We start from the raw sequence: 13927 nt of genomic DNA, 5'->3' as shown, positions 1-13927 counted from the left end.
GGTGTTGCTAGGCATTGGCTGACTTTGTCCTAGGTGCTAGAGATTGAGAGTTTTGGCGGTGCTGTTGAAGGAGCTTTACCCATTGCTGTCGCTGTGCCTTAGTGGTGGACGGAGTGATTGGCACCATACCCTCAAACAATCAAGTGGCTGCTTTGTTCTAGTTGGTGTTGAGCTTCTTGTGTGTTTGGAGCTGTGTTCATCCAGGCAAGTGCCACAATCTTGACTTGTGCCTTGTAGATGGTGAACAGGCTTGAGAGATCGAGGTGAGTAACACGCTGCAGGATTCCTAGCCAATGGCTTGCTCTTGTAGTCACAGAGTTTACGTGGCTGGGACAGTTCAATTTCTTTTTTGTGGGAACCCCCAGGATGTTGATAGTGGGGGATTCAGTTGTGAGAGATAATGGTCAGATTCAGTCTGGTTGGAGCTGGTCTTCCCTGGCACTTGTGTGGCATGGATGTTACTTGCCACTTTAGCGTGGCAAGCTTTAGCTTTAGCGTGAATGTTGTTCATGTCTTGCTGCATTTTGATATGGATTGTTTCATAATCTGAGGATTTGTGAATTCTGCTGAACATTATGCAATCAGTGAACATCCCCACTTCTGACCTGATGATGGTGAGAAAGGTATTCATTTAGTCGTTGAGAATGATTGGGCTGAAGATTTTTTCCTAAGGAACTCATGTCAAGATATCTTAAGATTGAGATAACTGACCTCCAGTAACCTCAACCATTTTATTTAATATTAGAAATTAGTCCAGCTGATGCCTTTTGACATTGCCATCACTAAATCTCCCACTATCAACATTCCAGGAATTACCATTGAACAGAAGCTGAACTGGACCGACAGAGTTTTCATTTAATTCCAATTAGAGTCAGAGATGTATAGCACAGAAATGGACACTTTGGCCCAACTTTTTTTCTCCCTGGAGCTTAGGATGCTAAATAGTGACCTTAGAGGTTTATTAAGTCGCGAGAGGCATAGATAACATGCATCGCCAAGGTCGTTTCCCCAGGTTAGGGGAGTCCAAATGTAGAGGGCGTACGGTAGTTTTAAGGTGAGAGAGCAAAGATTTAAAAGGGACCTGAGGGGCAACCTTTTCACACAAGGTAGTGCGTATATGGGATGAGCTGCCAGGGGAAGTGGTAGACTGTTGACTGCAGTTTTGCTAGAGTTCCTTGATGCCACACTTGTTCAAATGCTGCCTTGATAACAGGTGGTCATTCTCACCTTACCTCAATTTTTGGCCATGACCATCAAGACAAAAGACTAATCCTGGTTTAACCATAAAGGCAGCAGCAAACGTTATTTTAAAATCTAATGTCAATCTGGTGAAACTGTGACCCAGGACTACATGCGTGCCAAACATCACAAGCAGCATGCTGTAGGCAGAGCTAAGTGACCCTATAGTGTGTACCATCTGGAGAACGCAATGTAGTCGTTTGGCAAGATTGCTTTGACAGCATCTTCTTGACCTTTGAGCCAGAGCATCAAGAATACAGACACATGGAAACACAACCATCTGTAAGTGTTCTTCCATCTCTCTCTCGCTCTCTCGCGCTCTCTCTCTCTCTCACAACATCTGATTTGGAACTATATCACCGTTCCTTCACTGCCACTTTGCGGCGGCAAGGTGGCTCAGTGGTTAGCACTGCTGCCTCACAGCACCAGGGTTCCAGGTTCGATTCCAGCCTCGGGCGACTGTCTGTGTGGAGTTTGCACATTCTCCCCATGTCTGCGTGGGTTTTCTCCGGGTGCTCCGATTTCCTCCCACAGTCCAAAGTCGTGCAGGTCAGGTGAATTGGCCATGCTAAATTGCCCATAGTGTTAGGTGCATTAGTTAGAGGGAAATGGGTCTGGGTGGGTTACTGTTCGGAGGGTCAGTGTGGGGCCTTTTTCTACACTGGAAGGCATCGAATCTGATCTAAAAAATCCTGGGGATTTTTAGGCCAGTGGATATTGACTGCAGTCCTTATGTGATCCACTAGTCTGTTGTAAACTATAAAATTCAAATTAGCCTCCATAATTCCCAAGCAACAGCTTTGTGATCCTGTACTCCAGCAAATAATGGTAGTTCTTTCTTTGTTCGTGATGTGGGCCTTTCTGACAAGATCAGCATTCCTTGCCCATCCCTAATTTCCCTTGAGAAGTTGCTGGCAAGCCACTTGTACCACTGTAAATCCCTTGTAATTAAAGCAAGCCACCTATGTTCTGAAGCATGACTTTGAAAAGCACTTTATGCAATCCTTTCCTTAGCCAGTGAAGGCTGTTTTTATTTCATACTGAGGGCATGTGGTGGGTATAAAGTTTCCTGTAGTCTGCTGCTTTAGATTCACACAGAATCAAGTTTCTATCACAGAGAAAAACAATGTGCTGGAGAAACCCTGGTTACTGAGCACAGAATGCTGCTGACTCACAGCGCCAGGTACCTGTGTTCGATTCCAGCCTCGTGCCACTCTCAGTGTGGAGTTTGCACATTCTCCCCATGTCAGCATGGGTTTCCTCCGGTTTCCTCCCACAGTCCAAAGATGTGCAGGTTAGATGAATTGGTCATGCTAAATTGACCAAAGAGTTAGGTGCATTAGTCAGGGGATTGGGTCTAGGTGGGTTACTGTTTGGAGGGTCAGTGTGAACTAGTTGGGCCAAAGGGCCTGTTTCCACACTGTAGGGATTCTTTAAAAAAAAACGAAAACAGGTAGGAAAAGTTTTTATATAAAACGGAAAAGGGGGGCCAAAGTGGACATAGGTCCGTTGCAGGATGAGAAAGGGGAATTAATATTGGGTAATGCTGAACCAGCCAAGGCCTTGAATAACTATTTTGTCAGTTTTCACAGTGGAAGATGTGTCTAACATGCCAAAGAATGATGTTAAGGATGCGATGGGAGGTTAGGATCTCAATTTAGTTGCTATCACTAAAAGGGGTAGTGTTGAGCCAACTTGAGGGTCTAAAGATAAGTCCCCTGGTCCTGATGGAATGCATCCCAGGGTGCTGAAAGAAATGGTGGAAGTTGTAGTCGATGTGTTGGTGGTAATTTACCAAAATTCTCTGGACTCTGGGCAAGTCCCTGCGGACTGGAAGACAGCGAATGTCATGCCACTGTTTAAAAAAGGGTGTAGGTAAAAGGAGGTAACTATAGGCCAGTTAGTTGAACATCTGTAGTTGGGAAAATGTTGGAGGCTATCATTAAAGAAGAAATAGTGAGACATCTGGATGGAAAGGGTTCCATCAGGCAGACGCAGCATGGATTCAGGAAGGGAAGGTCATGTTTGACAAACTTACTGGAGGATGTAACAAGCGTGGTGGATGGAGGGGGAAAGGTGGATGTTGTATCCTTGGACTTTTAGAAGGTTTTCGATAAGGCGCCACATAAAAGACTCATCCATAAGATAAGAATGCATGGAGTTTGGGGAATGTATTTGCATAGATAGAGGACTGGTTAACGAATAGAAAGCAGACAATTGGGATAAATAGGCGTTTCTGTGGTTGGAGATTATTGGTGAATGGGGTGCCGCAGGGTTAGTGTTGACCAACTGTTCATGATATATGTAAATGATTTGGAAGCAGAGACTGTGTGTAACATATCCAGATTGGCTGATGACACTAAATTGAGTGGAAAGGTAAATTGTGCAGAGGATGTGGAGGGCCTGCAGAGAGATTTAGATAGGTTAAGTGAGTGGGCAAGGATCTGGCAGATGGAGTATAATATTGGTAAATATGAAGTTATCCACTTTGGAAATAAATATAGTAGGTGAGAGTATTATTTAAATGGTGAAAGATCGCAGCATGCTGTTGTGCAGAGGGACTTAGGCGTGCTCGTACAAGAATCGCTAAAAGTTGATTTGCCGGTCCAACAGGTAATCAGGAGAGCACACGGAATATTGGCTTTCTTCGCTAGAGGGATTGAATTTAAGTACAGGGAGGTTCTGTTGCAATTGGACAAGGTGTTGGTGAGGCTGCACCTGGAGTATTGTGCACAGTTTCGGTCTCCTTACTTGAGGAAGGATATACTGGCTTTGGGGGCGGTGCAGAGGAGGGTCACCAGGTTAATACTGGAGGTGAGAGAGTTACCCTATGAGGAGAGGTTGAGCCGCCTGGAACTGTACTCGCTAGAATTTAGAAGAATGGGAGGGGATCTTATAGAAACATATGAAATTATGAAGGGCGTAGACAAGACAGAGGCGGGCAAGTTGTTTCCGCTCATTGGTGAGCCTAGGGCTAGGGGACAAGGCCTCAAGATTAGGGGGAGTCGATTTAGGGCAGAGATGAGGAGCTGCGTTTTCCAGAGCGTAGTGATTCTATGGAATTCTCTGCCCAAGGAAGCGGTAGGGACAGCTTCATTTAATATAATCGAGGCATAGTTGGATGGGTTTTTGCATGGTAAGGGAATTAAGGATTATGGAGATAATGCAGGTAGGAGGAGCTGAGGTGATGTATAGATCAGCTATGATCTTAATGACTGGGGGAGCAGGTTTGATGGGCCAAATGGTTTACTCCTGCATCTATTACTGTGAAACTATGATAAAGTGAAGTGACACTTCCATTCCCAGTTTTCAACTATTCTGAATTGTCAAGTTGCAACCAATAGAAACTGAGTTCAACTGATTAAATTGAACTTGGATCCTTGTAAATGTCAGAAGTGAGAATGGTGAGATTCCCAATAAGATCTGAGAGCCAGCTCTACCTTTTGTTTCTGATAATACTGTGGGATTTTCAGTCTATCTGAAAGAAACAACTGGATCCAGAGGAGGTGATGTGCGTGTCTCCATTTTAACATGAGAGGACAGCATTCCCTCAAGACTACACTGGACTGTGGAATGGATGATCCTGATATGATTTAAGGCTAAAATCCACTATTATTGACCCTGTACTCCCAATAAGTCATTGACACATGCAGTCTTGATGGGGAGGAAATGGACTTTCTTATCTTGAAGGTATAATTTTCTCCCTCTATCCCTGAAATAGTAGCTTTCTATGTTTTTATGTATTAGTATGCAGAGAAGTGTACACTTTGCAGTGTCTAAATGTTTCATTTCACTTTCTTGCAGGTAAAAATCTCTACACAAATGAATACGTAGCAATCAAACTGGTAAGTATATATATTTTTCTCAGGCACATTTTGGGATGCATTTTACTTAGTGTTATGGACCAGGCCAGACCCTCCTCAAAACATTTCAAGAAGATAGCCTAGACCTTAACTTATTTTAAAGGCAGATGTAAAGTGGTTGTTCCAGAAGTAATACAACTGGTCAAACCACTCGGCTTTAAGCAAAACAGAATTTATTTAAACTCTGGAGTTGAAACGTGAACAAAAGAAAACTGAATTTAGAATAACTTAACTATGGGAAAACGTAACCAACTCGATTACAGTAATTATTACTAATTAACTGTTTCAAGACAGTAACATCCCATAAACGCAGCCCTTGGCAGAAAGGTAAATTCAAACACCGATTCTTCCAGGCAGGAGGGAACAACATCCAGAGAGAGATTTCAGAGAAATTCAGGAATCCTTTACTGACGCTTGCAACTCTTTAGGACACTCACATCTTGTGACTGCTACAGCTACAAAAATCTAGAAATATACCTGAACTGGGAGAACTGGCCACTCCTTTTCACTATTAAACTGTTTTACACAAAAAAAACCCAATGACCTGTTAAAACCCAGACTCTTTGGCCTTTACAATCTCTGTTCAAAAGAAAATCAAGGACAAAATAACCTTTTAAAATGACAGCATCATCACAGTAGCAAGCAGCCATTGGTAATCTTAGAGTCATAGAGATGTAAACATGGAAACAGACCCTTCGGTCCAAACCGTCCATGCCGACCAGATATCCCAACCCAATCTAGTCCTATCTGCCAGCATCCGGCTGATATCCTTCCAAACCCTTCCTATTCATATAGCCATCCAGATGCCTCTTAAATGTTGCAATTGTACCAGCCTCCACAACTTCCTCTGGCAGCTCATTCCATATACGTACCACCCTCTGTATGGAAAAAGTTGCCTCTTAGGTCTCTTTTATATCTTTCCCCTCTCACCCTAAACCTATGCCCTCTAGTTCTGGACTCCTCGACCCCAGAGAAAAGTCTTTGTCTATTTATCCTATCCATGCCCCTCATAATTTTGTAAATCTCTATAAGGTCACCCCTCAGTCTCCGGTGCTCCAGGGAAAACAGCCCCAGCCTGTTCAGCCTCTCCCTGTAGCTCAAATCCTCCAACCCTGGCAACATCCTTGTAAATCTTCTCTGAACCCTTTCAAGTTTCACAACATCTTTCCGATAGGAAGGAGACCAGAATTGCACGCAACTTGAATTTGAATTAATTTGTATGTTGCAGTTAGACAAATTAATTCAAATTGGCAGATGTCTTCATGAAGCTTTTTTGGTGATCTCACTAATGCATCTTGTCAAAAAGCAATCTTGTGAATTTTAAAGTGCTCTCTGTGCAATGAAATGGCCTAAAGATATTTGCCAACAGTGCACGAAGGTTAAAATCTGTGCAGTTTAGTTTACCTGCTGTTTTGTGTGCTGGGCCTTATTTCATACCAGTCTGCAATATTTTACTTTGATTGCCAAAAGAATCCATAATACAACTTTGCAGCCTGGTGACCAAGCTCAATAAACTATATTTTTTAATTCCTACTTGTATGCGAGATCTGACTGCTAAGGTGCAGCCGTATGCATCTTGTCTTTAATGATTCCAGTTTTTAACCTCGCTCCAAACCATTGTTACCTGTGGTGGTTCCTGCCGAGACTGCAGTTTTGTGTGATGGCCCAGGAGCATGCTAAAGCATGGAAGATTTGCTCTCTAGTAGCATGTCAATGTATGACAGTTGTTTATGAGCACTGGAAATGAATGTGGTGCTGACTTGGGTGTGGACTGCTGGAACATTGGTTCAAGAGCTCACAAAATACTTTAAGAGTTGATATTTGAGAAATAAAAGTATGGTTTATGAGTCTCCCTGTTTTATTCTTAATGACCAGTTTTCTCAGTTAGTAATTTGCATCAAGGTAACCATATGTAGGGGGCATTTTATTGTTGGATGTGTAAACAGCTACATTAATAATTATGATTTCACATTTAGCTGTAAGAGAAGACTCCGTATTAGAGAGATTTACATGGGGAAAGGAGTGTAGAGATGTCTCCATTGAAAGAGTTTTAAAATTTGAAAGTTAATAAATAAACTAATTTTGATGTTCAATATTAGTGAGCTCCAGAGTGATTGAATATAGATTGTGGCTTAGCTGGGATAGAAGAACATACAGTTTAGAAGGGACTTCCTCGTAATGATTTAACAACCAGTTTAACATCCTTAGTATATCTGAAATGCTCAATGATGTATCACTTGTTGAATTGCCATTATAGTTGTAGCGTAGTGATTTCTCTGCACAAGATCTCATAAACAATAAATGACAAGTTAACTCTCTATTTGCCATGAAATTTACCGCAAAACCTCTTGTGTTCACCTGAAAAGGCATGTTGGCCCTTAGTTTAATGCCTTCTGTTTTAACAAAACACAGCCACCTTCAACTAGGGAGGGTGCTGTTAGTATCACACTGAAATGTTGGTTCAGATTGCTTCCCCAGTAGTTATTTGAACCTATCTCACTCTGACCCTGGTGATACATCTTGGATAGTCATGTGCAGTTTCCTGTGTAAGTACAACCCAAGTTAGTTCAGAAATTGTGCGCATCCTGCTGATGTCAAGTTACACTTAAATCCCTTGCCCGATCGCAAAAATATAAATATTGGTAATATAATATGGACTTCAATCTGTCTCCTTGCACTCATGTTAAATTCTTAATGCAAGATAGCCCCTTGCCCACACAGCTGCCTAAAATCCTACAGATAGGAGATGCCTAATATTGAGAACGTTAAACGAATGATGAGCTTTTTAGGTATTGATCTACCCCAGAAAACTCTTGTGTGATAGTTAACTTGAAAAATCTCATCATTTTTAACTATTTCAGCTTGACAGTTAATGGTTAAGTATGAGTCGTGGAATGAACTTCAGACGAATTGTTCAAAATTGTTTAAAAAATTGTAACTAATTTTTTGAGGAACGCAAAGCAGAGAAATTCATGAACTAAAAAATGTTTGCGTGGTTAGAGGAATAAGAAATGACTGCAACGGCAAGTTGCCCTTAAGATCCTGTTATTAATAACACGCAGAGCATTGAAAGGAAATGTTTTGTTACAAGTCATAAACTTGGCCTAATAAATATTGAGGAACAATGTGATATGAATTTGGAGATGGTTGCACCTTTTTTTAGAAACGTTAACAGCAAACACAAACTGTATATGGTTAACTAATCAGTGTTGGAGAAAGAACCAAAATCATGAATCGTTAGGTAACATACTAAATATGCACATGATCTGTGGTGGGATGGCAGTTTCAAAGGGAAATGTAGAAAAACATTAAACATTGAACTCTAAATATAGCTATGGTTTAATTTTACAAGAGAAAGGAAGTTCAATTCTGCCAAATGTTAATAGTGAACAAATCAGACATTTTATCATTGTTATACTGAGCTTTGTATTCTCCACAATGACTTTCAGGAAGGATATTCTAACCCTTGGGAGGGTGCAGTGTGGGCATACAGGATCACACCCAAGTTTCAAGAATGCTTGTTAAAAAGCAAATAGTCAGTTAAATGTTTTTCAAAAATTAAAAGGAACACTGGGAGTTTTAATGTTAACAAAATTAATCCATTATGAAGTGATCGTTTTATTTGAAGCAAAGCTTCATTGTCCTGGCTTATGCCATCAGAGGAATTTATATTGGTCAACTGTTCATAATGGGTCTGGGACTTATTTGTATGCCATACCAGTAATGCAAACTTGAGGGATTAACTAGATCCCAGTATTTGTGGTAAAGTCAGTCAGTCATTTTGGCATTCCAGTTGGTGCACTATCGACTGAGTAGGGAAATGTTCAAAGATCCTTTGCTTGAGTGTTTGAATAACTGTTACCAGTTCTGTGCTCGGCATTCCTGCACTGATATTTGGAAGGAGCCTTCCATTTTACAATGTGCAGCGATTGATTAACAAAGAGCATTTTTAGTCCTCCTTTCCCAAGATGTTCTATGATTCCCTTGCTGATCTCAGCTAAAATTACATTGTTGCTGTATATTCAAATACATTGATTGAATGTAGGTAGATTATGCCATTTTGTGTCAATCATATTGCAGATGAATGAATGCATGTGGCTCTGTCTAATGTTTGTTTATTGGTTTAATTTCAGGAGCCCATTAAGTCACGAGCGCCACAACTTCATTTAGAATACAGGTTTTACAAGCAACTTGGGAGCTCAGGTAATGTGTGATTGGATTTACAAGGTTACTACTATTGGAAGAAAAGTATTGCGTCTCCTGCAAACATTAGCAATAAACATGAAATTGCTAAGTTAATACACAGATCATGCCAGCATAAGTGGTTGGAAAAAACGGAAGCTTTTTGTTTCCTGACACCTTCCTGAGGTACACTTGAGCAATATTGTCTATTCCAAAATGTTGCTGTCGATTTTCAATCAGGATTGTTAGCAGGTAGCCAATGTCTTAATTTGATTATAAAGGCAACTTTTATTTAAACATCTGTTGAAAATTTCTAATAGCTGCTCATTGAACTGGTTGAAGCTTTAGCCTCATAATTTCTCAAAGAAACTGTTAGATACATAGAGTCATACAGCATGGAAATGGACCCTTCGACCCAACTTGTCCATGATGACCACCTTTCCCAAACATAACTAGTCCCATTTGTCTGCATTTTGGCCATATCTGTCTAAACCTTTCTTATCTATGTATCTGCTTAACTGTCTTTTAAATGTTGTAACTATATTCGCCTCCACCACTTCCTCTGGCAACTCATTCCATACGCGCACCATCCTCTGTGTGAAAAAATTGCCCCTCAGGTCCATTTTAACTCTTTCTCCTCTCATCTTAAATCTATTCCCCCTAGTTTTGGACTCCCCTATTCCTGGGGAAAAGACCTTGGCTATTCACCTTATTTATGCCCCTTGTGATTTTATAAACTTCTCTTAAGGTCTCCCTTCAGCCTCCTACACTACAGGGAAAAGAATCCCAGCCTCTCCTTATAACTCAAACTCTCCAGTTTAGGTAACATTCTTGTAAATCTTTTTTGCACCTTTCCCAGTTTAATAACATCCTTCCTACAGCAGTGCTCCAAATGTGGTCTTAACAATATTTTGTACAGCCATAACATGACATACTTAATGTTTTGACCTGTGAAGGCAAGTGTGTCAAGCGCTGCCTTCACCACCCTGTCTGCCTGTGACGTCATTTCCGAAGAACAATGGACCCACACCCCTTGCTGTCTCTGTTCGACAGCACTACCCAAGGCTCATACCATAAACTGTATAGATCCTTCCATGGTTTGTCTTTTCAAAATGCAACATCTCACAAATATCTAAATTTAACTCCATCTGCCATTTCTTGGTCCACTAGCCCAGTTGATCAAGATTCCATTGTACTTTTAGATAACCTTCATGGTTCACATCCCAATTTTGGTGTCTTCCACAAACTCACAAATCACGCCTCTTATATTCTCATTCAAATCATTTATTTAAATGACAAGCAATGTGGACCCAACACCAAACCTTGTGGCACACCTCTGGTCTGAAAAGCAGCCCTCCACCACCATCCTCTGTCTCCAACCATCAGGCCAAATTTGTATCCAGTTGGCTGCTCTCCCTGGATCCCATGTGATCTCACCTTAATACCCAGTCTATCATGTGGAATTTTGTCAAAGGCCTTGCTAAAGTCCATGCATACAACATCTACAGCTCTGCCTTCATCTACCTTTTTGGTCACCTTTTCAAAAAACTCAAAACAAGTTTGTGAGACATGTTTTCTCTCACGCAAAGCTATGCTGACTATCCCTAAACAGTTCTTGCCTTTGCAAATCCCATCTGTCAGAATCCCCTCCGACTACTCACCTACCACTGACGCCAGGCTCAACGGCCTGTAGTTCCCTGGTTTTTCCTTGCAGCTTTTCTTTAATAATGGCACAACATTGACCAGGACCTCACTCGCGGCTTTCGATCATACAAATACTCTGCTGGGTCCCTTCAATTTCTTCCCTGGATTCCCACAATACCCTGCGATACACTTGTTCAGGTCCCGGGGATTTATCTATCTTGATCTGAAACTGTTTCATATAGGCAATTGAAAGGTCTTTTTGTAGGGTATAAAACTAGCCATAGGCGCTGTCAGTCAAGCAGTTTTTATTATGGGGGTTGAGTGGAGGAAATCGTTAACATGAGTTTTACATGTAGGCAGCAAGTTGAAAATCTACCACAATAAGTGCAAGTTCTTAATAACCCCACTCCTTGCGTTAAGGAGTCTCATTTTCTCAAAACATTTTAAGCTGGATAAAAGTTTTTCGTCTTTAGACTTAAAGGCCAAGGGGTCTGTCCATCCTTCCACCTAGCTCCCCATGAGATAAGTAAATCTTAATAGTGCAAAAGTCCAAATTAAGCATCATTAGAGATCCCACAAGTTGATGTAAACTGTATATCCATGTTCCCTTTCCCAGTTTGCTGAGATCAATAACTCATCACTCCTGAAATGTAGCTATAATTAAAAATATTTCCTAAAGCACATTGAACAGTGATATTTCATTGCAATTAATTTGTCTACCACAAGGCATTGTGAGTAGGAGTAACATCTACAGCATTTAAAATTACAAGTACGCACCAGTTCACACTTTTTAACGTACAGTAGCTGCTAACCTTTCCCATAAAGATAGTCCAGTATACTTTTTTTTAAACCAGTGACTGATTAGAAATTCTTGTGTGAAGGAATGTTGCTTGGACATTTGTGCATTACTTTCCAGGTTTCCCACTGAAGTGCAAAGCCAGAGATCACTTTTCCCAGAGTAGTGGAAATCTGGAGCTCCGACTCATATGAAGTTGTTGATACTAAGATTAATAGGTTTTTCTTTGACAAGAAATAGGGAGTTGTGATACCAGTCAATAGTGAACAGACTCGAAAGTTGAATTGCTTACTTTGTTCCTAGACTTTGTTCCAGTGGATTGGGATGTAGTGTTACTGGTCTTTAAGAAGTGAATATAACAGTAAGAGACTTGTTGCAAAGGTGAAGGCTTTGGCATTGTGAAGTAAAATGGTTGCTTCAATAAAAATACAGTGAAGGCAAGGAGTGACTGGTTGTTTCTCAAATTAACTAGATCCTGAAAATGGTGTTCTGGAATTTGTGCTTCAGCAGAGATGCATTGACAGCATTTCGTATTAGTTCCTAAATTTAGGGAGCAGGAAAAAAAATTGAGAACACAATTGTTAGGGACAGGGCAAATGCATGATAAAAACAAATCCGATCAATACAACTTACATTCAGCGAGAAGAAGACAGTATAGAAAAAAAAGTGGAGTGCAGGAAGAAGGAGATCCCAAGTATAATATAAACAAAATAATTGGAGGAAAAAAGCCATTAAAAAGTGTAATTGCACTCTTAATTTCCTGTGCCAAATGAAGGCAAGGTTAGGCATCTGTATAAGGCATTGCCTTGGGTTGAGATAGAGAAATGAGTACAGATCCGGATTTCCCATAGGGAAACAATATTGATGTGGAAAACTGCAGTATTGGTTCATTAAGATATCACCAGTGTTGATGGGGAGAAGATTGAGGAGAAATTTGAAAAACTGGGGTATATTCACTATTTGTCGACATCCCTAATTGTATAAGGAAGGGTTTGCTGTTAATTAAGTCACATATTGGTCAACTCGGGTATGCTTACTAGAACAATAGTTCAGTTCGTGGGCGGCACGGTGGTACAGTGGTTAGCACTGCTGCCTCACAGCGCCAGAGACCCAGGTTCAATTCCCGGCGACTCTCTGTGTGGAGTTTGCACATTCTCCCCGTGTCTGTGTGGGTTTCCTCCGGGTGCTCCGGTTTCTTCCCACAATCCAAAAATGTGCAGGTTAGGTGAATTGGTCATGCTAAATTGCCAGTAGTGTTAGGTGAAGAGGTAAATGTAGGGGAATGGGTCTGGGTGGGTTGCGGTTCGGCGGGTCGGTGTGGACTTGTTGGGCCGAAGTTCCTGTTTCCACACTGTAAGTAATCTAATCTAATCTAATCTAATTCTCAGATTTCTAGTGTCCTGGAGAGTGGAACTGTTCAATGAAGCATGAAAGATAGTCTAGTGCTGTTACTTACTATGTTTGGGTTCTCTTTGAATTTCTCTAAATGACAATGCACTTGTGTTTGCCAGACCACTCTGCTGTGTAAGCAAATTTGGTCTTCTGAAGGGCAGATTTTAGTGGATGTTCTGTGAAGAATTTGGTTTTGTTAAACTGAAAGTTTGTGATGGATTTCATCAAACTGTTGAGGTGCATGAGTGAAGAACAGTGCTGCATTGCTATTGAAAAGTGCAATTCTGGCAAACGGAGTCACATTTGAAAGTGTTCAATCTTCATTTTCATAAATCTGTTGAAACAGATAATTGAAAGGACGGGGACATGTTGGCGTAAAAGGAGAGATTGCAGGGTGTTCGCTGTGTGCTGAAGGTTGATGAACCAGACATGCTCAGAAATGGCTGGTGACAGTACAAGCAAAGAAAGAGTCAAAGGTGCAGAAGCAAATATATAAAGACTTATGAATTCTTTCTCTCTCCAAGAAACCTAAAGTATTAACTCTGATAAAATGAAGACAGTTTACTCCTTGAAGTTTGTCTTTCTTTTAAACAAACTGGAGCAAAGTGTCAAAAACAGAAGACATCAGTTAACATACTGTCACTACCTTTAGGAGTGTATATGGCAAGATATTTTGGAAGAACTAAAGCAAAATGTTGGAGAGACTCAGCAGGTCTGGCAGCATCTGCAGAGAGAAAAACAGAGTCAACATATTGAGTCCCGTGATTGAGTTTCTCTCTCTACAGATGCTGCCAGTCCTGCTGAGTCTACC

At 41.0% G+C, this 13927-nt stretch overlaps 1 protein-coding gene across 8 annotated transcripts in view; it reads left to right on the top strand.

Annotated features, from left to right (window-relative positions):
* Positions 1-13927, top strand: part of LOC122542603 (casein kinase I-like) — a 229237-nt gene that overhangs the window by 87450 nt on the left and 127860 nt on the right. For all 8 annotated transcript variants that reach the window (XM_087982098.1, XM_043680562.2, XM_043680561.2 and 5 more), the window contains exons 4-5: positions 5044-5084; positions 9236-9305. In XM_087982098.1, the coding sequence (XP_087838224.1) occupies positions 5044-5084; positions 9236-9305 (111 nt within the window). The remainder of the gene's footprint in view (positions 1-5043; positions 5085-9235; positions 9306-13927) is intronic.

The sequence above is a fragment of the Chiloscyllium plagiosum genome, unplaced genomic scaffold (genome assembly GCF_037043375.1).
Source record: "Chiloscyllium plagiosum isolate Xiang-an unplaced genomic scaffold, Cpla_swu_hap1 HiC_scaffold_42, whole genome shotgun sequence".
In the NCBI taxonomy this organism is placed as follows: Eukaryota; Metazoa; Chordata; class Chondrichthyes; order Orectolobiformes; family Hemiscylliidae; genus Chiloscyllium; species Chiloscyllium plagiosum.
Note: the sequence above shows the minus strand (reverse complement) of the source record. Positions and strands in the feature narration are given on the sequence as shown.